Consider the following 27,900-nt stretch of genomic DNA (forward strand, 5'->3'; position numbering starts at 1 on the left):
ATATATAAACTAAGCAAAACAACAATTTGAACCAAGCTACTCACCTTTAGTTCCACCTGTCAACCTGAAAGCCATGAGGGATCGGATAACACCAAACACCTCCATAGTAAGCAGCGTGTGGACCTTCCCCGTGTTGGCATCAGGACGCAGCAGTTCCAGAATTTTCCCACGGGAAACAACAATCTCCTGCTGCTTAGTTCCTAGTAAAAAAGAAACACCAAAGATTGAAACATCATGCTTAAATTCTCAACGCTTCAAAGTAAAATGAATCACTATTCTTGCAATTACCCTAACAAAAACAAGTAAAATACACTGCATTTAAGAAACCACCCAGGAAGTGTTGTTGTTCTGTGATATACCTGAGAAGTTGCCATGGATGGCATGGGAGATGCCAGTTGCCCGCTGCAGGGTCAGGTTGTACAGAAACATGGCTGCGGTCACTGGACCTTCAGGCTCAGGACAAAGAGCTTAACCAGCACCTACAAGCAAGTCATACAGAGACTGTATAAGCATCAAAGTTAAAGGTGAGGACAGCAAAACGACTTATAAAGCAAAAACTAGTGTTCATCTCATGTAATTAGCACACATACGTTACCCATAAAGCACTGCATAAGTAACGTTACAAATACGTTCCATATATGGTCTTATTAAAATAAATACGTTGGATTTCAAACACAACGTTTAGGGTAAACAGTTTATATTTTCATTAGTAGCTCTATGGCAAATCATATTTATGTAGGGCAAACAGAACTCTGCATAGTGAGAGCAAGTTTTTACAGTTTCACTTCGGATCGTTCGTCGAGTTACAACATGCGTGGAAAAAAAAACAATTCGCTAAATGAGTGTCCTTGTAACTTTACATCATGTAACACAAAATCAGCACATAATCTACTGCAAACGGCGCTTGAATTTGCAAGCGTTAGTCGGTTGTCCATTCATCATTAGCCGGTCGGCTAACAAACTTTATAGTCAAAATTAAGGTTATTACTATAATTTCTGAAAACAAATTTTAGTATGACAAAGAAATATGGGTTATTCGCGAAATGTATAAAAACTATTTACCGAATTAGCAACCAGGATGTTGTAGATTTCAATCAGATGAGAAACTTTTATATTTCATTGGCCTGGTCGCTCGTTATTTCAAACGGCGCTGGAACGACAGAGGGCCTCCCAGTTCTGTGGCGCGCATTGGTATTGTCCAAATACATGCCTGAGCGAAAAGATCGACCTTAAAAAGAGAATTGGTAGAAACGTACTATAAAAACGACATTTCTGTTTTTCATATTTTCTCATTTTTGTGGAATATTATTTTATTAAATTCTAGCTGTTTCTGGAGAAACATGTGAAAGAACAGATTTTGAAATGTAACGTAATTACCATGTTAATCTTTTCTCTTTTTTTCTTTTTTGGCCAAAGTGTTAATGTTACGAAAATGGTAACGTTTATTGACTAAGGACTTTAAATTAAACAAAAATGGAAATTAAAGAAAGTGGCCGAACGATTCTGAAAGCTTTTAACTTAGACTGTCTGAAGGAGGTCCCATAATGATCTAACCTATGATTTTTGGTTCAATGTTAATAAAGACGAATTCGGTTTTATAATAGAGCGCAAAATTCTTTTTTAATTTTTATTTTTTAATGTATCGTCTTTAAAATGGTATCACGTTATTTTGAAAAGAAGGCACCCGAAGTTTTAACTCTCTCACACTTCTTGCTTTCTTTCATTTTTTCTATTGCGTGTGCACTGTGGTTACGGAAATCCCAGAAAATAACCACATACCGTGAAGGCAAAATGCTTCATTTTTTCCATTACAGTTTAAAACGATGACCAAATTTATATAACTACCATTATTTTTAGTTTGAAATTTCAAGAGATTTAAATATCTCAACTACCCTTTTACAGTTTCAATGTGTTTAAGTAGATTTTAGTGTCTATTTTAATTTTTTTTATACTAGAAGGGCAGCTAATGTTTTTTAATTGAATGTTCTTTTTAGTAATTTGTATTGTTTTTGTTTGTAATTTTTTTCTTTATATTTGTATTATTATTTTTATTACTATGACTTGCACGGCGTCACCTTATTTTTTTCATTTTATTTTTATTTAGGTATTTATTCATTAATTACATTGTTTTTATTCATGATTTGGAGGTATTGTATGTAAAACAATCGTGCCAATAAAGTTCGAGAAACAACGATTGTAATCACATGCTATCTAATTTTGTCTGTCATTTACGACCAAATAAAAATTGTTTAAAAAGTATGTTTGATGCTCGAAAGTTTACACTTGTACTTTTAGCATGTAGAAGCATTTCCACAAAGCGGCAGTATTGCATCAACTGAGACTTGTCTGGAATGCACATTGAGAATACATTCCATATAGAACGCCACGTCTTTAAACCATACATGAGGAAGAGTTACAGCCTGAAAGCTACACATACATTTGATACCGTATCTCAATATTATAAAAAGTAATTTATGTGTCTGTTGGTTGTACAAAACGTTTTTTTTTCTTTCAGAACAGTGATTACGTTTAACAACAGATATGAATAGACGAGAAACATATATAGAATACATTTATAGAGAGAGAAAAAATATATATCTTTTATTCTTTGAGGGCAGTTTGAATTTATAGTTATTCTCCGAGCATCCTCAATCACAGCGCTTAGCGGTCTGCTGTGAATACCATCTGTTCCAAATGCATCATGGGAAATGTAGTTCAAAAAATTGCTGGACTCTCACGCAACACCTGACACCACCTCGCACCACTTTTCTGGTGTTGCGTATATAAATTCATAAGAAAAAACGTATTGGGTTAGTCGCTCAAATAAATGAACAAACAAAATAACGTTTCGCAATTTAGCGATAAATCGTTTAAAGAACTACACATCCCAGTGGACTGTTAAAGCCATTGGAGAATATGGGGTGAGGGTGTCTTGTTGAGGGGGCAACATACACGGGCTACATGCAGCATTGTGAGAATTACATTGTTGCACATTATCCAAGGGCTTAGAGACGATAAAATAACGGACAGCAGGATAAAGTCCTAGTGCACATCTGCATCAGAATACTACGTGAACGCTGGAAACGACCACCGGCGGAGAATTGATGTGAATAATCATATGGAAGCTGAATGCTGTTCATTTAGTGCAACATCTACTACAGTCTGCAGAAATTTACATTCCAGAGAGGAGGTGAAGTGGGTGTCTTTACATCCAAAAACTGCTCCAGCTTTAAGAATACACCATGATGAAGGGTTATGCACCCTAAGAGGCATTGCAAGGTAAGGAAAGCATGAGCATCATAAAATTTGTAATTTGTGTCCATTGTGTGCAGTATAACCTGTTGTGGTCAATGCTTATGTGGTTTTCAGTCCATTAATGTCTCACCCCTCCTTTTTTATTTTTTAAAGCAGATAGTCCCAGATTTTGTAGCTATAGTGGTCCCTGACCCGCATCTTGCATAGAGGTACTCAAGATGGACCCATGGCTTGCCCCTTTGTGTCCGAACCCATCTCATTTATGTGAGGGTCTCATTCCACTCTGAACCCACCCTTACCGATCTGCCAGCGTTGCTTAGATACAGGAAAGAAAGAGGGGTAGTAAAGGATTTTCTCAGGGTTGATGTGTTGGGGTGACCTAATCAAGTCTTTGTCTCATCTTTATGCAGTTTGTTCAAAGCAGACGCAACTCAACTCCAAAGAGGTGGATGTAAACTCAATAAAGTGAAATCAAATAAGCAGTATGTTGACCAGAAAGACCATCAAAATATATAAAAGATCTATTAACCCATTCAATTTTTTTTTTTTAATCAGGGAAGCTTATGGCAAAAGTGCAGGATTTCCTTCCCATTTTACAGACTCAATAGAATCACTATAGCTTATTCAACGTGACTGTATTGGAATTTAAACATCGCTTGTGCATTAATAAACCATGTGCGTTAAAAGATTTTCATAGCTTTCGTAGGTTTTAGGAGACAAACATTTTCCATGCCCTTTTCACCAAAGAACTACCTACACGGTTAGATCAATTATGACAGGTAAACTGATTAATTTATTAATGGTTATTAAGCTAGATATAAGATTGAAATATGTTTTTAATTGATCATATTCTGGACATATTATGTTAAAATATTAACTATCACATACTAATAATACAATATGATCCAAGTTATACTCAGCTATAGGTACTAACTGTTTAAGGTTTAATTACATGTTAGTTTATTTACTAGTACTTGAATTCTAGAATTTTGGTAGATCATTGTAAGTGGCTCTTTTTCTGTAACACTGAGGCCATTTTGTGGTGATTTAACTGTTATATCACATAATATCTCACTGTAAACAGCTTCTGCTGCAACACATTTAATTAATTTCTGATTCTGTCATTACATTCAGTTTGCCCTTTGCTAATTGGTCTCTTTTCAGTGACTGAATTTAAGAAGACAGTTGCTGTTTGGAGTAATTGCAGGACTCCGGTGATGGGGCTCTTTTTTATTTGAAGAAATGTCACTGAAAAAATGTTTTACTTTAAAACAGTTCTCACTGCTAGTAAAACTCACATATAATTACAAGAAGTGGCAAGTAACACACTGAATTAAGTAGAAAGACTGAAGTATTATTTCCTTGTAAAACATACTCCGGTCAAAATCAATCTGTTTTGCAGCTCACTGTGGTTATCAGTCCACAACAGAGCAAATGGCCAAGCTCAAGTTGAGTTTAATATGAGCAGTTAGACATCAGTGTCATTTTTCCCAAGGCATAATGGAGGACCATCTATTTCTTATTATATCTGCTGCGACATTATGCAGAGCGACTCAGTGCTGAAACCATATAATGAATAAATCATTGCATTGAATATTTTAATCACCTGATGTGTTTCTTAAACACGCATGTCCTTGAGTTGAAATTACAGTTTGAACTATTCAAATGTCACTAAGGTGTAAAAGAGAGGATACAGAAAAGAACTTTGCATATTGAGATAGACTGTAAACTTGTCTTGTTTGAGCAAACTGCTCTATTTGACAGATGTTCATCATCTACTGTAACTAGGCTAACATAGTACCTGGGGAATTTCAGGAGCCAGCAGAAGTCCTGCTGACTTAGCCTTAACTAGGTTAACATTGCGTACAGAGCGAGCACGCTGTCAAAGAGTCACATATGAGAGCTTTTAAATAGGTTACTCTATGGGAAACCTTTTTCAATCGGGGATTTAAATTGGTTAATTCACAGAGCTTTGACAGCAGGGTTACCTGAAATCCACTTCCATCAACCTAAATAACTCAACTCAGCGTTTACAGTTACAACACTTTTGTAACCGTTATGTTTGCATCTTAATTTGGAGATCACATGGATTGTACAGAAAATAACAAATAGGGCACCTGCTGCTGAACACACTATGTTTCCTGTAGATCTGTATTCTTATGTGTGTGTGTGTGTGTGTGTGTATGTGCATGCATGAGTTCTCTGGGTTTCTCTTTCCCTGAGAGACCTGCTCCCAAACCCAAACAGATGGAAGACTTTACTTTCAGGTGCTCATCATATCAGATCTGAAAATGTAATGGTTTTTACAAACAGTAACAGTCCCAAAATATCTTTTTGAGTTCAGACTAGACAGGAAGGAAGCATAACACTCTCAGCTCTCACTGTTTAACCTTTGTGCTGTGCTGAAAATCCTAATTTAATGTTCCTGTCCAAAATGATTGGCCTTTTAAAAATTGCTTGTAAATATTTCATTATGCTATATTATCACCAAATCTTGGATTCAATCTTTTTGTCAGCTTCTTTTCTTTCAATTAGTACAGGTTTGGTATTTCTTATTGGAACTAATTGGTATAGGCCTCATTGATCTGAGCGTATGTACCTCAGTTTTTGAGTGAAAAAAAGCAGAATCTGTGGATAATTTTGCCAATGTTCCCTCAAAAACTGTGCTAATTAAAAGAAAATTTTACAAAATCAACCAATTTTGGATAAATTTGGCAGTGTTCACTCAAAAACTGTGCTAATTAAAAGTCAATTTAAAGATTAAATCCAATATTTAGTAATATTTGCTTTCAATTAGTAAAGGTTTGGTATTTCTTATTGGAACTAACTGGTTGTAGGCCTCATTGATCTGAACTTATGCATCTTAGTTATTTGTGGATAATTTTGGCAATGTTCACTCAATAACTGTGCTAATTAAAAGAAAACAAGTCAATGAAAAGATTGAATCCAATATTTGGTAATAATACAACATAATAAGAAATTTATAAGCAGTTTTTTGTAGCCTGGTCATGTTTGACCAGGAACACCAGAAGTGTAAAAATGTGGCAAAATCATAATTTGTGAATAAATTTGGCAATGCTCACTCAAAACCTGTGCTAATTAAAAGAAAACAAGTCAATAAGACGATTGAATCTAATATTTAGTAATAATATAGCATAACAAGACATTTCTAAGCTACTTTTTGTAAAGTAAATCACAAAAAAAAAAAAAAGTACAAAAATTCTAACATTTTTTAAAGTTGTTATACCCCTCTGTAAGAGAGGTTATGGGTTTAGACCAAAGCGATAACATTAACTTACATTTCATTTTTGGGAAAAAGAAAATCCGGGTCAAAATGACTGAAACATGAGGGTTAAGCACATTAGATTGATTAGATTATTGCAGTTTGACTTTGAGCAAGCGCACACATCTGTAGCTTACCTCATTTACTAATTGTAAGTTAATCCAAATTAAATGTTAACAAAATAGCTCTGGGGTTTATTCTAATTTTGGAAGTTGACAGATTTCGGAAAGGTATAATAGACGACGTACAACCTTTCAATCTGTCATTGCAGCACTTTCGTGACATCTGGATATAGCGTGAGCAACATTTCAGTGAGGTGGTGAAGTAAGGGTTAACCGTGCCAGTAATGTGGTGTTCTGGAGCCAGTGTTGCCCCTGGTTTTCCTCTCGATCGATGGGCTCTGCGACAGGCCTTGGCATCTGGCCCCAGTCTAGGTGGCCTTAGAGGATCTCTACTGGATGAGTGAGGGAGAGAGAGAAATACTTTATCACACAGAGAAAGTGATGAAAAACATCATTAAAAGAAGACGGCACAGAAAGACTGATTGAGAGAATGGAGAGGTAGGATACAGAAAATGACCACAGTAGGCTGAAAGAACATCTTTTTCTGTACTTGCCAAATAGAAAGAGATACTGTAGACAGAGGTACAGCCACAGATGCATGGATAATTCATGAATATGCTACAGGGACACAGCAAGGAGATGCGAGGCGTCAAACCCGTGCAACAGAGACAAGGTCAGTGAGGAGCGGGTAATTGAGGTCCACATATTGACCACATATTGTATTCATTTGTGGGCTTTTATGGAAGACTTCAAATTTCATCTCAAAAGTTCATAGTTTAAATCACTGCAAATAAAGAAAGAAAAATGGATGCACCATGATGGCAAATACAGATAAGATGATAATTATTTCTAAATCACTACTAAAATATATTAGATGTAAAGGAAATAAACTGTATGAAACACAATTTTAAAATGTTACAAATTAATTAACAGCTACAGTATGAAAACTGATATTTTGACATTGGCTGTTAATTTGAAAAAAATTGTTTTCCTATAAACAGATAAAAAACATATTTTGAAGAAACTCTCAAAAATTTTAAAGAATATTCTTGGATAAATTGTGTCAGCGAAAATCTGACTTATTTTAAACATGAACCTCATTCCTTATTTTCCAGCAGCCAATATTTGCAATATTGATAGGTCACTTGCTTCACCTGTGCTGATGCCAGAATTTAGAGTCAATGTTCCTGAATAGGACCTTACACACACACACACACTGGCTTTTAGAGCCTGAAGCAGAGATGGGGGTGCTGAGTCAGACACTTGGGCAGCTGCAGCTGTTAAGAGCTCCCACGACACACAAACACAAATTTCTGTTGAGGCAGTTTATGGGAGAATAAGACATGGTGACTGTACCATCCATCGCTGCTGTTATAAACAGATATACAAGCGTTTTGAACTCCTAGTTCTGCATGATGTGTTTTCTGCTTCTTTGAGATTATTTCTGATCTGATTTACATTCTAAGATAGAGAGCTACAGAATTTCCCAGGCCTTTGAGATCCATGAGGGCTGTTTTCTTCAGCATTGTAGAGATGTGTCTGTGGCTTATCATGGTTGCTCATAATAGATCAGCTTCTGCTGGACATGGAGGACATGACTGGTGGCATCCCCTGTGGATTTGGTTTGTCAAGAAAGGCATGGTGAAGGGTCAACAGTTGCTGCGGGAGAATGCGACTCATTGCCTTTGGGCACAAATACAGTTCACGGGTTAGCTGTATGCCGTTAACTGATCCAGTGCCTCCTCAGGGCAGTGTCCCAATTAGCATGGATGTGAAATACATTCTCAGAGTTAAAAGAAAGTGTTTGCAACTGTCAAATCAGATGGCATGAAATGTTTTTATGTTAGATTGTTATAAATTTGGTAAGAAATGTTTTTAGACGCTTTTCATCTGTGCCCAAGATAATTGTGACATTAAGTTAATCAGGCAGAAACTTGTTTGGAGGAGTCAAAATAGCACCTAAGGTTATATCTAGTTTTACTTTCATGTTAGGTGCACAAGGCTAAATAAATTTTCCCTTGAGAGGGTATAAAATAAGACAAAACAGAAAAAAGAATGAAATAAAAATGAGATAGCCAGGCAGAATGGGAAATAAACATGACTAAAGCTGAAGGCTATACATAAAATGAATTTGAGACTTGAATTTGATTAGAGAGGCAGGCATCTCTCATTTCATTTTCCGTCATTTTAGTTTGAGGCTTGAAGCTGAAGTGGAGTGAAAGGTTATAGTTTTTTTTGTGATTAGTGTGACTCAGATAAAGTTATGAGACGTTTTTGTGATGCAGAAACTGTAGTAGCCGTAAGGCACTTTGGTTAAAAAGTTTCATTTCACATGGCATTTTCAAATCAAGTTCTGTAATGTGAGCTCAGTTTGGGATTATTTATCTGAAGAATAAATTCTGAGAGAATAAATCTGAAGAGTGATTGATTGACGTACACCAGCATTAAAAGAGGTTATTTATTATTAGGCCACATTCCCAGAAATTAAATGCAATTCCTTAAGCAATTACAAAATGTGACCCTGGACCACAAAACCAGTCATAAGGGTAATTTTTTCCAAATTGAGATTTATATATCATCTGAAAGCTGAATAAATAAGCTTTCCATTGATGTGTTGTTAGGAGAGGACAATATTTGGCCGAGATACAACTATTTGAAAATCTGGAATCTGAGGGTGCAAAAAAATCGAAATATTGTTTTTTCAAAGTCCAAAATCAAAAATTAAGTTTCGATATATTTACGGTAAATATAAATATATAATTTAGAAATTATAAATTTACAGAATATCTTCATGGAACATGATCTTTACTTAATATCCTAATGATTTTTGGCATAAAAGAAAAATTTATCATTTTGACCCATACAATGTATTTTTGGCTATTGCTACACTGTAAAAATGTTTTTGTTAAATTTACGGTAAAAAAACGGCAGCTGTTTACGGCAGCTACCGTAATTTTTTAAACTTAAATTTACAGTTAAATACTGCAATTTCATTAACTGATATAATGTTAATATACCAACCTATTAAAGTACTGAAATCTGTTTTGTACCTTTGAAATACACTGATAACCACCAAATGCAGGTGGTGATGAGAGTCACATGATGAACCAAAGCCCATCACAAGCAGCTTTTAAATAATAACATATATAGAAGGTGCACAGTGTCATTCACACAAGCACTAAACACCATCATGGTGAGACTCATTAAACTGAAATATGCAATAAACATTAATTTAACAACATTAGATGTAACATACAACCCTAATAAACATAACTGATTAGAACAAACTAAGAAGAAACAGTTATTTCATAGAAAAAACATCAAATTCAAATAAAATTTGAAATGCAACGCAGGGAATTCTAGGAACGTCAGTTTATGGTTTTTCCCTGTAAATTTTACAGGAACTTACCATTAACCATTTAACAGGTTTTTGCTTTATCATTTTCACAGTTTTTTACCGTTAAAATCACAGTCATTTTTTACAGTGTACTTAAGACTGGTTTTGTGGTCTAGGGTCACAAATGTTGACTGAACTAAGAATCAATGAACGAAAGCTTCTGAACGTGGAAAACACATTCTGCTGACACCAGATTACGCTGGAAGGAAATGTTGATTTAAATAGCTAAATCATAATTTTAGTCTACTTTTTAAATGAAAAAACACAAGACACAATAATTGTACTTTTTTTTCCCCAGAGGGGCCTAACAAGCAATAATGTATCCAGCTTTAAAAGGGTTTAATCCATTAAACATGAAATTAGATTAAGCCTAGGCCATGCCGTTGAAAATTACTATTTTATGATTAGATTAATCCTCAGCCGGGGAGAGAGTGCATTATTTGTCAGTACATTAACCCTAGAGTCACTGGACAGGCATCGGTTTCCCTTCCTGCTTCCAATCTGATCATAGACAGCTCAAAACTGGAGCTGTCGACTGTTGAATATGTAAGAACAACCTGTCCAGCAGCGAGTCGGAGAGAATGTAAGCCCACCCAGTATGTGAATGTCTGCTCTTCTCTTTCAATTACATTTCCATTGCAGCCAGCTGTGAGGTTCCGTTGCCAAGGCAACTCAGACACCCACTCTACAGTGTTCGGCTCACCCTTGCTGAGCAGGCACATTGGTCAAGACCCACTAAAAGCGACTGAACAACAAAAGAGAAAGAGAAAGCTAAGGTCAGTGGATGTTTTTGTGTGTGATACCTGTGTGTGGCTGAAGAAGGAAGAAATGGAGAATTTAGTGGTAGCGTTATTGTCTGAATTTGTCCTAGAGAATGTATTGCAAGCATGCATTTGTATATGTATATAGAGTCAAGAATCTGAGTAATAATGTTTTGAGCGCAACAGTCATGTTTAGATGTGTTGACCAAAAGCGAATAATAATGGTTACAAATCTCAGTTGCCTGCTGTTTGTTGTGAGTCTAGCAACTGTGTGCTGATGGCTTTATAAATGAGAAGACTGTCATTTTGAGATATTGGATGGGGTAGGAGGATGTGATGCTTGGTGAGAAAATGAAGCATGAATTGAATTAGATGGGGAGCATAATTCAGCTTTAAGAGGATTTTGCCTTTCATTTGAGATTTTATAGCCTATATATATATGGCGTGCTGACTTCCATACTTTTTTTTTAGACGGTGCTATATAAGTGCATCACACTTATATGCTGGTCCTGAGGTATCAACCACGCTCTCCTAACATTTTTACTTTACAAAGGTGGGTCTAAAGATTCATAGAGGTAGCATAAATTTACGTAAACAAAAATAACACATTACAATACAATCAGTTCAGTTACATTAATTTTGAAGCTTGTACATAGAACAATTAATAAAAATGTGAAATTATAAAGAAAAATCCAGCTAAATTATTAACTTTTTATTACAAGTTAGAGTTCACTATGAGGCAGTGTTGGGGAGTAATTAATTACAAAATAAATGTAATTGTAATCAGTTACAGTTACTGAGAAAAAAATGTGTAATTAAATTACAGTTACTTATGGAAATGTTAACGAATACAAATGGGGGTTACATCTGAATTTGTTTCACGTACAAACCCACATACTAATTTAATTGACTTCTTTCATAATTTGCAGTGACTGCTCTAAAATATGACACTCCAATGTTTCAGGAGTTTAGGACACGGAATAGGACATATGCTTTATTTTTTAAGATAATATGTTTGTTTTTTCCCCAAGGTATTGTTAGATGCCGGTGTTTCCTGTCATAGCTGTGCAAAGATTTGATTTCAAAAACAGTATCATCGCTATTAAACTATTTATTGTTATGATTTTATATCTATTTAACCTCAGAACAATCTCAAAGTAAAAGAGGTGCTAAAGTCTGATTTTGTGGTGGCTGTGCTTTAAATTAAATGATTGAAATCGTAATTCAAGTAATAAAGGATTTTTAAAGTCTGACAGTAATCAGTGTTTAGAACTGTAAGGTTAACCCATGCCTGGTTTAAATGTTTGCATATGATCAGTTGAACATATTACAAATTTAGCAAACTTATCAAATGTAATCAGTTACATTTCTTTTAATGAAGTAATTGAAATAGTTACTTATTAAATTTTAAATAGGGTAAAACTGTAACCTGTTACATTTCCAAAGTAACCTTCCCAACACTGCTATGAGGTAGCCATAGTATGAACGCTATTGTCATAATATCGACAAACAATAAGTAGGCCTACTGTAATTATTTGTCATGTTGTGATACATTTACACATCCGAAATCCGAAATCTATTACAAAAAGCTTTATAATTTTTTTAACTGTGCTAGACGAAACTCAACCATTTGCTCCCATTTTTTAAAAATAGTATGTTGTTGAATACTTGAATACACAATGTAGGATATATATCATCCACTCACTGAGGAAGTTTCATTAACAAAATTTTAAGATTATTTGTGACCCTGAACCACGAAACCAGTCTTAAGTAGCATGGGTAAATTTGTAGCAATAGCCAAAAATCAAAATTGGGTCAAAATTATCAATTTTTATTTTATGCCAAAAATCATTAGGATATTAAGTAAAGATCATGTTCCATGAAAACATTTTGTACATTTCTTACCGTAAATATATCAAAACTTAATTTTTGATTAGTAATATGTATTGCTAAGGACTTCATTTGGACAACTTTAAAGGCGATTTTCTCAATATTTAGATTTTTTTTTTGCACCCTCAGATTCCAGATTTTCAAATACCGTAGTTGTATCTCGGCCAAATATTGTCCGATCCTAACAAACCATACATCAATGGAAAGCTTATTGATGTATAAATCTAAATTGACACTTAAGACTGGTTTTGTCGTCCAGGGTCACAAATGTCGAAACGTGGGCGCGTTCACGTCGCATTACGTCACTACAGGTAAGCGAATCAATCAGCAGCTTGAAGGATGGAGCAGAAATAAACAGTAGCCTGTTGAACTGTGCCTGCAGCCTCTTTCGCTGTTTCTCTCATCAAACTGTGGGCGTCTAAAAAGAAGTAGCGTGTTTAAGGAGGAGAACGTCGCAATCAAAGAAGTAGGCATTTACTGCTGCTGGAGAAAATGAAATCTGAAATTCATTTTTCTAATTGGAATGGAAGAAGAGAGTATTATGTGATCTCGAGCGGCTCACCCACGCATGCAATCACAATCGCGTGATTTAATCTGCTGCCACAGTGAAAGCAGCACGAGCCACCTGTTTGTTTGATATGTCGATATCCTCTTCTAAGACCGTGATTGAACCGTTGGCAACAGACAGGCTATGTTTAAAACATAAGTGCATTGCTGTCAGAGCTATACCTTTTGTGTATTTCTTTTAAGCATGCATTCAAATGAATGTGTTAATTAAAATATGCAAGCATTAACAATTTGGTTGGTGTTATTTTGCGAAAGCTGTGAAGTTAATGTTCTTCTAAGGTGCCTGAACTGGTGTCTGTGCTCCACATAATATTCAGCTCTGGTAATTTAGCTCAGCAGATGCTCTACAGAGAATGTTCAACAGAAATCAGGGGTCACAAGAGAGACCCAAAGATAGAAACACTTCAACCATGGTGCCTTCACAAAATGTGTGTGAGGGACAGATATCAGCGAAGATGATGAAGGTCAAAAGTCAGTGAACGGCTTTTCATTTTCATCATCTTCCCTGATCTTTCAGATAAAAGAAGCTCTGGAAATTAAAGCATGAGTTGAAGGGAGAAACTATAAATATTTTGCAAGTATATTGCAAATATTACAAGCAGAAAAGAACTGACAGGTATATGAGAATGAACAATACTTCTACAGTATTTATTAATCTTAGTTAATGTTAATTTCAGCATTTACTAATGCATTATTAAAATCACAAGTTGTGTTTGTTAACATTAGTTAATGCACTGTGAACTAACATGAATAAACAATGAACAACTGTATTTTCATTAACAAAGATTAATAAATAGTGCAATAAATGCATTGTTCATTGTTTGTTCATGTTTCATGTTCATCCATGCCTTTTTGCCAGTTCTCTGAAAATTTGAATATGAAAATCTGTCTTAGAATTTGTGCATACTTAAAAAAAAAAGTGGGGGAAAATATCTTATAAATAAAAAATAAAAATAAATGCACTGTCTTGATACGCTTAAGTACTTAATTCTACACTTGTCTGTTTCCCTGTAGTTTGGAAGGTCGTCCTGAATCAAGAAGAGCAGCTGTAGACACCAGCATCTGGATTTCACTACCATCCTAATGCACAGAACCCTCTCAGACTGACAGGTTTTCACTGGCAGCAAACTGGCAGAGAGAAAGAGAGCTCACACAGGTGGGCCAGCAGCAGCATCCCAGAGATTATAGATTTGGAGATTACAGGACAACAGCAGGTCAGGGCACACTGCCTTGTTGAAATCCGAGTTCTCCACCTCACCAATTCCGTTAAGAGCTGTCATTGTGAAATTGGCAAGCGAGCCCTGCGATGCAACACATTCACACACACACTCGGCTGATCGTGTACTCCACTAGCTCCTAGACAGATGCAGTGTTAGAAAAAAATCAGATGCTGTTTTTGTTTGCCTTTTTCTTTAATCCAGCTCCTTGCCGCTCAAATCCCTTTTTGTGCTTGAGCCGTTAGATTCTTACAATCATCTTAGTTGCTGTCTTTTCTTCTTATTTTTATTATCCGCTGACCTGGAGAGAGTCAAAGTACTCAAATTATCAAACCATGATGGCAGAATATCCTAAAGTGTTTATCTAGACTGGAATGTTCGAACCACACAGTTAGGAAGGGAACCAGAGGTTCCTCATATTTGAATCTTCAAGCTGCTTTCATTGAAGACACTGTAAAGACCAAGGGACAAGCGCAGTGGCATGTGTCTGCACTTAAAGTAACTCACAGAATACGCAAAACTACTGCCGAATGAATGAGTTGGAAAGAGTTTGAAGAGTGTTGCAGAATGTAAAGCTATTCAAGATGTCTGCAAAAGAGCTTCATTACAAGACTGTGAGAAAACTCCACCCTTTTCCACCTCTGGCTGCGAAGTACGACAAGGTGGCTCGCTAGACGGAGCGTACAGCCGCGGACAAACCAGATTACCGTGACAAACTTGGACTCATAGAGGACTGTAATGGAACAGACACGAATGACAGCCTAGTTTGTCTGGCACTGAGATGTTAAAACCACAGAGGGGGCTATTCCTCCAACTGTCACTGCAGGGAGAATAGAGCCGATCACACACACGCCTACAAGCAGACTGATTTTTAGAGGCGAAAGACTGGTGTGTGTTTGAACCGTGGCAGTACAGACAGTTCAAAAGCGTGAAAGAGAGAGCTGGAGGAGATCCCATAGTGTAGGGGGAAGAGAGCGGAAATAAAGAGCAGTAAAAGGCTCCACGGCAGCGGTGACACACTGAAAGAGAAGACTGACAGACTGGAGATCAGCAGTGGCAGTTCACAGGCGCACAGTTTTGTGAGATTCACACACCTTTGGGTTTAAAGCAGGTGCCGCTCAGTACGCCGAGTAGTACTGAGTCCAGGTTGGGCACGGTGGCAGGGGCCGGTTCATGGCAGTGGGGCGGGCGCATGCCGTCCGTGCCTCTGCAGCGAGAGGGACGCTTCGGCTTGGGATGGGGTTGGGGTTGGGCCGCATGGGCGCGGGCTCAGAGGTCAGGTGAGCTGAGACCCTGGGTGCCCACCGGAGTCGGACCTGTGGCGGCAGGAGAACGTGGGGGCATGAGATGCTCCCTTCGCTTCTGCGTGGTCTTGGGATCCCTGGCCCTCCTGTTCCTCACCTCACTCTTCTTCTCGTTCTCGCTGAGAGGAGGAGCTGGCTTGCCTTACTTGGAACCCCCGGGATGGGAAGAGTCACGCAGGGTTAAGCTAGTGCCCAGCTACGCCGGTTCCCACCGGGTCGTCCCGGCCGAGAGCTCTCAGCAGAAGACATGTGCCTGCTCTCGGTGTGTGGGCGACCCAGGCGTTTCCGACTGGTTCGACGAGAACTATGACCCGGACATCTCGCCTGTGTGGATTCGGGACAACATCCAGCTGCCTTCAGACGTGTACTACTGGTGGGTGGTAAGTGATCTTATGGTTACTCACTGCTGCTTTTAGCTTCATCAACTCTTTCAGTTGATGTGGTTAGACTTTGTTGTGGTTCGATTTGGTGACCTCATGCATTAATTAAATTAAAAAACAAAATTAAATGGCTGCAAAACTTGCATGTGAACTCGCACCATCCTTAATTAAAAGTGAGCTAATTTTGTTGTGCTTCTCTCCTTTAAATGAGAGAGGTTAGCAATCTACAATTGTGCTTATGCATCATGTTTAAGCGACATGAAGCAAAGAGGGCGTTTTTATTAAAATGAGTAATGTCTGAAAAAAAAAGTGTGTCAGCTAAAAAGTGTAAGTCTGTAATACTTGCTCAGAGTGAATTAAAGGCAGAGAGGGTGCCAGACTGCATTAAGCAAAGGAAGCAGAAAGATTTTGGGATGAAGGTTGGGAACATGCTCGCACTTATGGAAACTACTGAATTTTACATTTTCTGAAGAAAATGTAAGTGGTGCTGTTAAAATGCTGGGGTGTTCTAGGTGATTGCTAAGGTGCTTGATTACTGGGCCAAAAAAGAAAGAATGAAAAACAAAAAAAGAAAGTAATTAGTAATTCTTTTGGCAGTGTTGGACTTATTGGACATTTATTTCAGAGTATAATGGGTGTAATTACTCGAAACTAATTATGTAATTTGTTTTGTTATGAAACTTCTGTTGGACTGATGTTTGGAATTTCTTAATTTCAATTAATTCAATTCCTCTCCCTTTTATTCAAATTCCAATTCAGCATCCTGTGGGCTGTAACAAGTTCAAATCAAATTTAAATTTAATCAAGTCAGCAATTTAAATTCAGATTTTTGCCCAAAACTGCTATATATAAAGATACAGGTATAACTACTGTTTGAGAGGGGTTGGTAAGCTTTTAAAAAAAAAAAAAAAAAAAAAAATATATATATATATATATATATATATATATATATATATATATGTTTTTGAAAGCAAGCTGTTTATTTGATCAAAAATCCATTAAAAACCTCAATATGTTGAAATGTTATTACAATTAACAAAAACTTATTTCTATTTCAAAATGTAATTTATTGCTGTAATGGCAAAACTAAATTTCCAGCAGCCATTCTTCCAGACATCAGTGCCACACGATCCTTCATCATACAGTTATTCTTAATATTTTTGTAAAAACCATAATTTAAGGATTCACTGATGAATAAAAGTTTGAAAGAATTTGCATGATTTATTTCAAAAATAAATCTTTATAACAATGTGATTTGTCAATTTAAAGTACCCTTGCTGAATAGAAGTATAGAAATCTAAAACATTACACAAATCTTTCTGACTCTAAACCTTTGAATGGTAGTGCATAACTTTCTGTTGATGACAGAATCTTGTATTAAACACAATCGCTCCTGGTATTTGGATGGGCACAGAGTGAATTCGGTGGCTGGCATCTGTACCCAGAAAACATCTGCCAAGAATTATTAGGTCCAGTGGAGACCTGGTACACTCTGCCAATTATTGGCTGCAGGGGCCATGAGGAGAGGAAAGAAGGGAGAGAAAACATGTAGAGATAGAGAAGATAGAGAAGGGGGTTGGTTGGGAGGAAGCCATGACATGGAGGGATGTCAGAAAAATGTAAAAGGAAAGTCTTGGTTTTCGGAATGTGCTTTTGTTGGATCTTATTTTCTATTCATCACAGCAGAGGGCTTCAGCGGTTAATTGGCTGCCTGGATGTTTATTTGAGTATGCATGTGTGCACAGGCAGGTGTGCAGATGGTTTGAAGTTAAAAGATAACTGCCCAACCTTATGTTAGTTTCTTTCTTTCGCTCTCTTCTCTTCCCTCTGGGCCCTGTACAGATGTTGCAGCCTCAATTCAAACCCCACAACATCCAGCAAGTTCTACAGAGGCTGTTCCAGGTCATTCCAGGCCGTTCCCCGTACGGTTCGTGGGACCCTGCCCGCTGTCTGCGCTGTGCCGTGGTGGGGAATTCGGGCAACCTCCGCGGGGCAGGTTACGGTCCAGTGATCGATGGCCACGACTACATCATGAGGTGAGTCTTGAAATGCCACGGGGAAAAGAAGTAGGGAAAGAAATGAAAAAGATTTGGTCTTGTTTTGAAATTAAAAAATCAGACATACAAATTAAATTGGTGCCCTGGAATTCAGAATGAGTTTGTCTAGCTCGGTTATGATAGTTTTGTATTTTCAAAGTTGTTTTTAATTGAACACTATTACTTAGTTATGTGTTTTTCACAAGTTTTTTTCACAACTAACTTGTAGTTTTAGTTTTCTGAAGTTTTTTGGTTTAGTTTTTATTTTGTGGGCATTTTTAATAATTAGAATTGAAGGTGAAGTATGTAATTTCTGCACTTGATAAAAAAATAATGATTTTTTAAACCGGTTTCCTTAACACTAATCATCTTCAAACTAATAAAAAAATTATATTGTAAGCACATATCCACAGTGTTTAATTTTTTTAGGGAACATAATCAGAGAAATAGACTACTAGGTGCTATAGGAGATTTATTATCAGTAGTAATTTAACACTGAAAAAATGACATACTTCACCTTTTAAGGACTCGGTTGAACAACCAACTGAACAGCTAAAGCTCTAAAAAAGGAAGACCTTTGATAAAAGCCACATTTATCCATATCAATATATTTCTAGTTTAATTTTAGCTTATGAAAATGTTTTTAAATCAGCAGTATTTGTCTTAGTTTTAGTGTGCAATAATAGCTCTGTTTTCTGGGACACGGATCACAGTCAGATATGGTGGATTGACATTTGCAATTGCGGGTTTCAGTTGAATGAACATGGAAAGGGCAGAATGTGCATATTGCCACTTAAAGAAAAGAGTAAAATAATGGCCTGGGGGAGACGTTGAAGAACAGTGTATGTTTAGCAGAGATCTGAGAGACGGAGCGGCTGAAAGAGACGGAGGTATAAATTGAGGTGCTATTTCAGTCAAGTCTTTATTGATTCAGCTCTGAAATCTTAAATTAATCCTGTCCTCCTCCGTATCCATCTCTTTCTTCTGCCCCACAGCAGCTGTCTCCTCGTCTCTTTATTTGTTTAACTGCTGTCTGCTTTCATTTTGACACAATTTAAGAGATGGTTTGAGCTTTCTGCCTGTCAAATGAGTTTGCTGTTGCTGTTTATTGGCTCATATAAGTTTTCCATTGTCTGAAACGATTTTTATTATATTAAGTAAACAGTATATTGCTGAATCATTTAGCATCCTTGTACTATACCCACTGCCATGCGTATACTCATGTATATACTTCTGTATTACATACTGGTGTGAATTTTTAGTGAGAATATTTATTTTTAGTTACTAGTTGTACTAACTGCACTACTAATAAACACTACAACAGAGCTGTAGAATAACAAACCCTTCTTGCACTTCTGATACAAAAATGTATTGTAAATTCGTATTGTGGTTCCCAGTTTAAGCCTTGCTCTTTGGCCTTTTGTTAATTAGAGTGATGATAGAAGAAGAAAAACGCTTGATTGGTAAAACATCTCACTCGCTTTGAGAAAAGCTTTGAGTCTTAAGAAGATAAAGAAAGCAAGAGAGAGAGAGACCGATATGTACATTTGTTGTTTTGCATTAAAATCTCTTTTCTATTACATCTAAAGCTTTTTAAATCCCGCTGCCTGAATACAAGATTGAGATTCTACGTTTTGCAAAACCTTGGTGATGTAAGGTAGTTCTCTGAATTTGACTGAGTACATGTAGAATACAGATTGAATGAGAAAGGGAGGCAGGGTTTTTTTTTCTAATCAGAGCATTTTGTCGAGAGGACATGAGCTGTGAAATGGAAGCTCTGACATCCATCGGGGAAACAGACGTGTCTCCTGAATAGACACCGACCCTGTCTGCATTCCTGTCTGATCCACACCCTCTTTCCATCATCTTGCTCGTCTCTTGCAGTCTGTCGCTCTTAAAGGAATAGCTCACCCAAAAACAAAAATTGTGTCATTTATTCATCCTCGTCATTCCAAAACCTTAAGATGTTTTTCTGTGGAACACAAAGGAGAATTTTGAATAATTCCCTGGTTATTATTTTCTGTGCAATTACAATGAATGGCGACGTGTCTCGCCGCTTTTGCTGTCAACCTGAATGCACTTTCTGTTTGTTCACTTTACTCCGTCATGGGGAAAAATAATGAAATGCCAAAGTAATGGGGCTTGTTTGAGCGAAAGTGAGGGAGCGTTTTCACGGTCTAATTCAATTGGATCTGTGTGTTCCAGGATGAACCTGGCTCCCACCGTAGGGTACGAAGAGGATGCCGGCAGCCGAACCACACACCACTTCATGTACCCAGAGAGTGCCAAAAACCTGGCGGCCAACGTTAGCTTTGTGCTGGTGCCCTTCAAGACTCTCGACCTGTTGTGGATCACCAGTGCCCTCTCCACTGGCCAGATCCGCTTGTGAGAACAATAACGCACACACAAAGATTATAGGGAAAAAAGCTAGATAGCTGCACTATTTATTTATTATTTATTTTTATAGAAATCATATTTATTTGTATTTTAAATGATTGGTTTTTTTTTTTTACTTTTTTCTTATTTTTATTTTTAACAATTCTGTCTGTAAATGAATAAATTAACTATTCAGTTCAGTTTTCAGACACTAGATTAGAAACTAGAAATCCTGAATTTCATTTTTTTTTATTATTATTATTTGTTGTATATTTTTATTTTAAATGTTTTTTCTCTTTTCTTATTTTCTTATTTTTTAAAGCACTGTGACATCCCATAATTAAATTAGTTGTAATGAAACTATAAGTGAGTTTAATTTGGCTGTCAGTATCTTGAATTTTGATTTGTATTTTTAATTTATTTAAATCTTTAATTTGAAATAAATTAAAAAAAAATTTTTTTTAAAAATAAAATCGTTTCTTCTTTTAAATTTATTTATTTTTAACCACAATCACATTAAACCAAAAAATTGGAAATCCTCAAATCCTGCACATCACTTGAATTTGCTTAGTAAATAACTTTAATATGAATTTTTCATATTGAAGTTATTTAGTTAACTAAGCAAGTTTGAGAGGTGTGTGGGATTATTCAGATTTAGATTCTATATGTTTAAAAGATACATATAGTACCTCCTCCTGATAGAGTGTGACATCCCATTAATAAATGAGTTCATTTTAGCTTTCAGTCTCTATGTGAATTTAATGAAATTGTGGTTGTCAGTCCCTGAATTTTGAGTCGTAGCTATAGTAGCTGCAGTGTGGCCAATGAGATATTCATATATTCTGTCTGTGAGCACACTGCAGTGTTCTGTACCCAGAAATGCATCATTCAAATCACACACACCGCCACACATCACAGCACTTCATCAACAACATTCTCTACTTCACTGAAAAACACCAGAAAGTTAGCGGCAGTTCTGCTCACTGTTTTTTTAATGAAAAGATGAAGAGATGCCAGAAGTGGGAAGACTTATAACTTTATCTTTCCAAATCGCTCTCTCTCTCTCAGCACTTACGCTCCAGTGAAGCAGTTTCTGCGTGTGGATAAAGACAAGGTAATATATTCCCATCCTGTCTCTCACAGATTTATATTCTCTGAATTAAAACACTCTTTAGACCCTGAACAATAGAACACTATCAATCTCACATTCAGTCTTTGTTTTCTCTGTGCTGCTATAAATCTGCATATGTATCAAATAATGTCTTATAGGTTCAGATCTTCAACCCAGCTTTCTTCAAATACATCCATGACCGCTGGACACGTCATCATGGCCGCTATCCCTCCACTGGCATGCTTGTGCTGTTCTTTGCTCTACACGTATGTGATGAGGTAAGACTTTAGTGTATATAATAATGCATATAATTCATACTTGACGTTGTAAATACAAGTTCCAGTTTTTTTTCTTGAAATGTGCTCTCGTAGTATAGTGGAATTTAGAATATTATATAATATAGCAGTTTTCTATTGTAATAAGTCATTTATTCCTGTGATGGCAGTGGCTGCAGTTATTACTTTAGTCTTCAATGGCACATGATCCTTCAGAAATCATTTTAATATGCTGATTTGGTGCTCAAGAAACATTGCTAATCAAAGTTCAAAACAGTTCTGCTGCTTAATATTTTTTGTGGAAACTGATAACATTTTTCTACAGGATTATTTGTTGAATAGAAACTTTCATTTGAAATAGAAATCTTTCATAAAAACGTAGAAGTCTTTACTGTCACTTGTGATCAATTTATTGTGTCATTATTGAATAAAAGTATTAATTAGAATTTGAATAATTAAGTATTAATAAGTAAAAAAAACTTACTGACCCTAATCTTTTGAACTTTTGTGTGAACTACTTACATTTATATTATAAATAATATATAAAGAATATGTGTGTATATAGCTTTTGTTTATAATGTTTTAAGAAAAGCTTTTAGCTTTTTATATGTAAAAAAATTAGTGCTGTCAAACGATTAATCGTGACTAATCGCATACAAAATAAAAGTTTTTGTTTACATAATATATGTATATGTGCTGTGTATATTTATTATGCATATATAAATAAACATGCATGTGTATATATTTCAGAAACATTTTGTTTATATATTAAATATATTTATTTATAATATAAATTATATGAATATAAATATAGACATGTAAATACATGTAAATATTTTCAAAATATATACTGTACGTGTGTGCATTTATATATATATACATAATAAATATACACAGAACACACACATATATTATGCAAACAAAAACTTTGAATTTTTGATGCGATTAATCGCGATTAATCATTTGACAGCACTAAAAAAAATACTAATTTTAAATGTTACATTTTATTTACATTTCAAAGCTCTTGACAGTGACTTAATTTCTGCGTCTGTCTCCATAGGTGAATGTATTTGGTTTTGGGGCGGACAGCAGGGGAAACTGGCACCACTATTGGGAGCAGAACCGCTATTCTGGAGAGTTTCGTAAAACAGGTGTCCATGATGCAGACTATGAGGCCCAGATCATTGACAAGCTAGCCAAAGCTGGCAAGATCTCCGTCTTTCCTGGAAAGTGAATCTGGGCACCAGGTGCAAAGAAATGGACCAACTGATGGACTACCATAAACAAAACCACCCATTATCCACTTGACACACTTAGTGTGCCTGTTAAACGTGATCGAGAAGTAATTTTTCATGATCTTATTACCATTCTGTGCTGTCCCGAGTGGACAGGATTCTGGGCAGCATCCCTCATGATGTGGTGGTTTTAAGAGGAGACGCTAGTACTAAATGTACTAATGTGCTTTTCCTTGCAAGCCTACCTCAACTAGGACAAGGAACATGACTTGGCAAGGAACACTAATATCTCACCACTAAACAGCATGTTAGGTATATGTGCTGGGAATGGATGTGGCTTATATTTATGACTTTTGTTGAATAGTGATGATACGGGAACTCTTATCTCATGGCGAGGCCAAGTAGATGAGTGAGACCAACAATCACCATAGTGTATCATAGTACTCTAGTAGTTCTCTGTTGATTCATTAAAGAGATAGTTGACCTTAAAAATAAAATTGTCATCATTTACTCAGCCTCATGTCATTCCAAACCTGTGTGATTTACTGTCTTCTGCAAAACACTAAAGATATTTTGAAAAATGTTTGAACTGTTTGTGTCAATGAGGTCGATGGGGTCCAAAGTAGTTTTTGCAACATTATCTTGACAGAATAAGAAGTCATACAGGTTTGGAATGAAATGAAGTCGAGTAAATGACAAAATTTTTGGGTGAACTTTCTCTTTAACTAAAAGCTTGGATAGTGGCAGGTCGTTTCACTAGCGTTATAGCACTGCAGTTAGACTCCTCACGTCACCAGGCGCATGTGGTTGAGTGGACTTCCAAGTTCGTGCTGTTAAACTGAGCTATATTTTGTCTTATGAGATATTTTCTGTTTCGTTGTTCGTGTTTGAAATGATCATGCTAACAGTTTGTGATCACTGTGTGCGCACAGCAGTCTGAACAACCTTTGGTTCGTTCCTTTTTGCTAATTAGGTTTGAGTACTGAACGTTCCTCTAGTCTGAGAAGGATGGACTGATACTCGACACCAGGAGCTAAAACTACTGTCACAGTCTAATATGAAGACATATGAGCAATATATTAAGTATATGTGGAGTATGTTTAGAAACCAAGGTGTGGTGATTGTTCTAGAGATGCACTGTGAACAGTGGTAAAGCTTGATCTTCAGCACACTACTAAATTTAACGTAATAGTGTTATATAATGGAAAACGACAGAAAAAAGTATTCGATTGTGAGAAACCGAATATGAGCTTTCATTTATGAAGCCTGATGTATTGCGATACAATTTATGACTAGCTGACAGACAGATCTTGAAATTCTGGGGGAATTCATTGATAAGCGTTTTCTTGAAGTCATGTAGACACTCCTTTGCTGCTGTTCAGTCATTTACCATCAACAATAGGTGATTTTTTAAATATTTATTGTAAAATTTGTATAGATTTCCTTGTATAATTTATTACATTATAAATGTTTTAGATCTTACAAGGGAAAAGCAGAAAGATCCGCTTGAACGACAAGTGCTTTCTACGGAGCCCCTAAAGTGATGGGGAAAGTATACGAGATGGGAGTAAAATTCAATTTCAATGCTTTTGTGTTCTTTTGTAAATTTTTGCATTCCCCCAAGAAACATTGTGCTAGCTGGCAAATTGTTTCCTTGAGAAACTTTGTGGTAGCTTTCAAAATATTTGCGTTAACAGCGTTAACTTGCAAAATGTTTTTTACCCAGAGAAACGTTGCGTTACTTAGCAAAATATTTGCATGCCCCTAAGAAACTTTTGCGTTAGCTTGCAAAATTTCTGAGTTGTTTGTGTGTGAACTCTCTAAGAAGAACTAAAAGGTTTTGCAAGCTAAATTTTTTTTAAATTTTATTATTTTATCAATTAGATTTTCGTGCTTTTATTTTGTCTTGTAAATGTTGTTTTCTACGATAGGTTGCAAATTGTTTGCCTTCCCCCAAGAAACTTTGTTAGCTTGCAAAACTTTTGAGTCGTTTGTGTGTGAACTCAAAGTCCCTGCTGAAAAAAACAATAGAACCCTGCCCAAAACACAATAGAAAATGTAATGGTTTTAATGGTTATAATGGGAATTGTATTGGTTTTAATGGAATCTATAATGGTGTCTACTGGTATGTGATGGATTCTATTGGTGGGATGTTAAATCCTATTGGAAAAATGCCCAAAACACACTACAAAAAGGAATTTTGTAATGGTTTTACTGGAAAAAGCTAATGGTTTATAATGGTATTTTAATGGAAACCACTGGAATTTTTGTGGTGTTTTCTATTGGGCTTCTATTCTTTTTTTTAGCAGGGGTTTTTCTGGAAAATGTGCAAGTTTTGCGAAATGCAAAGTTTTGTCTTTTGTAAGCGAATGCAAAGTTTCTCTGGGAACAGAAATGGTATTTCAGTTCTCTTGCGTTCTCTCATAAAACGTTTGTGTTCCCCCGAGAAACTTGCGTTCAAACAAAAGAACTGTGACCCGAAAGCACTGAAATATATTTTTCTTCCAATCTCATATTTTTTCCATCACTACGTCCGTAGCTTTCTGCATCGGCTGAGTTTCAGGTGCAGTAGTTCTTTTTCAAAATGTAGACATATCAGCTATTTCAGTGTGTAAACGCACACACGTTACATGCTTGCGTGCCTTGTCCTCGCTTCTGGACATGTCCTCTCTCCAGAGCACAGCTAACCTCATTATAAGACGCATAAACACGTGCTATTGTTCCTTTAGTCTTCTTACAGAGCATTTATTGACACACATTCGCGCTCACACAAATCTGGGCTCTAAAATAGGGCACGGATCGTCTACCCACCAGCTGTCCTCCACCCACACATGATTCACGGCTTCTCCTGTGCTCCACCACCTCATATCCTCTTGTCTGTTCTACTTTGAGCTAAGCTGAGCGCCGTGCCTTCGGGATCAGGGTGGGAAAAGCTCTCACCTGAAAACCTTCTCCCCTCCTGATTTTAAGAGCTACCTACCTGCATTCACTGTCACTTCTGAAAAGTCTCCTGAACCCTTAGAAAATCCAGACCTGTGGCACACGAGTGCTTTTATACATTGTCAATAAAGCGCAAATGTCTTTTGACGGTCATATACCGAGCGAATATTAAATGCACAGTGCTGCAGTGGCTTTATTATATTTAAGCCTATTCTGAGGGATTATTATTGGGCGTTTCACAGTGAAATTCTAATATCACGGATACATAGGATGGCTGCCCTCTCATTGGTAGAATATTGAGATGCGCAGTTGGTCACCAAAGAGTTTTATTCCATTACTAATCCTCTTGTTTTTGTTGTTCGATGTTTATGTATTGTTCAGAAAATATGGATTAAGGAAAATAAGTTGGCTCGTGATGTTCTTGTATTACTCTTAACAGTATTCATTAATCCTATAAGGTACTAGTTGGCGAGAAGAATTGTTTCTCTTCTTGTTTTTGTGCCACAGGAGGATCGTAGCCTGCTGAGGGATATTCAGGCAAATCTACTCAAACAATTTATGAAAGACTACATTATGTCCACCTTCTCTGTTCTCAGCATTTGAAATGTTCTGTGGCCAAATTGCATGACGAGATCAATTCCAAATTGGCTTGTTTTCTTGATGCTCTTCTTGCCAACATTCTCAGCACTAAATTATCGGTCTTTGTGGATCCTTATTGTCACGTTGAGAGAGCTTTTTCTAGGACTTTGTATCATCTTTTGTTGAATTGTTTGTAGGATTATAGGATGCAAAGTTGAAGGCTGTAAAGTACTGAGTGAGATGAGTATTACAGAGCCTGTTAAGACCAAACTGCTGTTTTATTTCTTTGCAGTTTTTTTCACGATCATACACATGATTGTGCATCCAGCTAGATATGTTGAGGGAATGAATCAATTTTATTTTGTTTTGCTTTACGGTAGATCCCCCTATTCCATTTGAAGAAATAATTAATAAAACACAATAAAATGTCAGCAAAAAACCCCGACGTGAAGTTCAAAACAAGGCTACAATATTTAGACACCACTTTCGACTTAATGTTGAATCCTGTTCTTAATGAAAGAACCCTCTTCAGCACAGACTGTACATATCCTCGCTGTGCCACTGTGTTTGCTCTCATTAACTTCTCATTAGTGTTGATATAGTGACTATTGGTCAGTGCTCTTTCCTTTCACAACCTCAGTCTTTGTGTAATTCTGGACTGTTTTTATCTTTATGCTACTGTAAGAAATAAACATGTTTAAAAATGGTTTGGCTCTTTGTATCCAAGGACAGTGGTAAACAATTTTGCTCCTTGTCACAGCTGCTTTATTTGATGCAGTACATTTTTAGGATTGAACTTATGATTTTATGGAAGTTCATGTTCTTTTATCAGTATCAGTACATTTATATCACTTAAAAAAAAAACAGCATAAACATCATGTTGAATTCTGTGATGTTTTCCATCCTGATAATCAAAATGTTAAAAGTTAGCTAAACTTTAAGTTGATTAAGCAATGAGTCACTTTAGCTCTTTATTACCATCCTTTTTGTCCTTGACATTGTGTGAATTTATAATTATGTGTTTGAGCTTGACTGGAGCATATGTCTGAAAGTCTGGCACACCCATTTATAGAAATCGCAACAAGCATATTGTTTTAAATGAAAAGTTTTAAAAGAGTTCAGAATGCATCATATAATAGGAATGTTACAGTGATTCAAAATATGTTCACATGGTTGAGCACCTGTATGCAAGAATATAATAGTAGTACTATGACAGTTATTGATAATTCATG

The 27,900-nt window shown here is 36.3% G+C and overlaps 2 protein-coding genes across 5 annotated transcripts in view; one reads left to right on the forward strand and one right to left on the reverse strand.

The window, feature by feature from the left end:
- The window catches only part of sf3b3 (splicing factor 3b, subunit 3), a 29,598-nt gene extending 28,380 nt beyond the window's left edge, over positions 1–1,218 (reverse strand). Inside the window, exons 1-3 of the mRNA XM_058750912.1 lie at positions 1,063–1,218; positions 360–479; positions 45–200 (exon numbers count right to left, since the gene is read on the reverse strand). Coding sequence (XP_058606895.1) covers positions 45–200; positions 360–429 — 226 coding nt within the window. The 5' untranslated portion in view covers positions 430–479; positions 1,063–1,218. The remainder of the gene's footprint in view (positions 1–44; positions 201–359; positions 480–1,062) is intronic.
- Positions 1,219–2,958: 1,740 nt separating this feature from the next.
- On the forward strand, positions 2,959–27,355 carry st3gal2 (ST3 beta-galactoside alpha-2,3-sialyltransferase 2). Of its 4 annotated transcripts, XM_058750914.1 has the most exons (9): positions 2,959–3,279; positions 10,640–10,773; positions 11,230–11,311; positions 14,230–16,116; positions 17,959–18,152; positions 20,358–20,537; positions 21,597–21,642; positions 21,798–21,917; positions 22,975–27,355. In XM_058750914.1, exons 4-9 carry the CDS (start codon positions 15,625–15,627, stop codon positions 23,146–23,148), a joined length of 1,206 nt encoding a protein of 401 aa, XP_058606897.1. In that variant the 5' UTR covers positions 2,959–3,279; positions 10,640–10,773; positions 11,230–11,311; positions 14,230–15,624; the 3' UTR covers positions 23,149–27,355. The 4 variants fall into 4 exon arrangements, with proteins under 4 accessions (XP_058606897.1, XP_058606896.1, XP_058606898.1 ...); XM_058750913.1 differs by lacking the exon at positions 11,230–11,311; XM_058750915.1 differs by lacking the exons at positions 2,959–3,279; positions 11,230–11,311 and adding an exon at positions 7,209–7,273.
- The last annotated feature ends 545 nt before the right edge of the window (positions 27,356–27,900 follow it).

The sequence above is a fragment of the Onychostoma macrolepis genome, chromosome 18 (genome assembly GCF_012432095.1).
Source record: "Onychostoma macrolepis isolate SWU-2019 chromosome 18, ASM1243209v1, whole genome shotgun sequence".
In the NCBI taxonomy this organism is placed as follows: domain Eukaryota; kingdom Metazoa; phylum Chordata; class Actinopteri; order Cypriniformes; family Cyprinidae; genus Onychostoma; species Onychostoma macrolepis.

Bases quoted from the DNA above. Each gene is read 5' to 3' on its own strand.
- st3gal2 (XM_058750914.1), top strand. From the start codon at position 15,625: ATGCCGTCCGTGCCTCTGCAGCGAGAGGGACGCTTCGGCTTGGGATGG. The intron at 20,538-21,596 runs GTGAGAACAATA...TCTCTCTCTCAG, and splicing joins TCCACTGGCCAGATCCGCTT to CACTTACGCTCCAGTGAAGC. The intron at 21,918-22,974 runs GTAAGACTTTAG...CTGTCTCCATAG, and splicing joins CTCTACACGTATGTGATGAG to GTGAATGTATTTGGTTTTGG.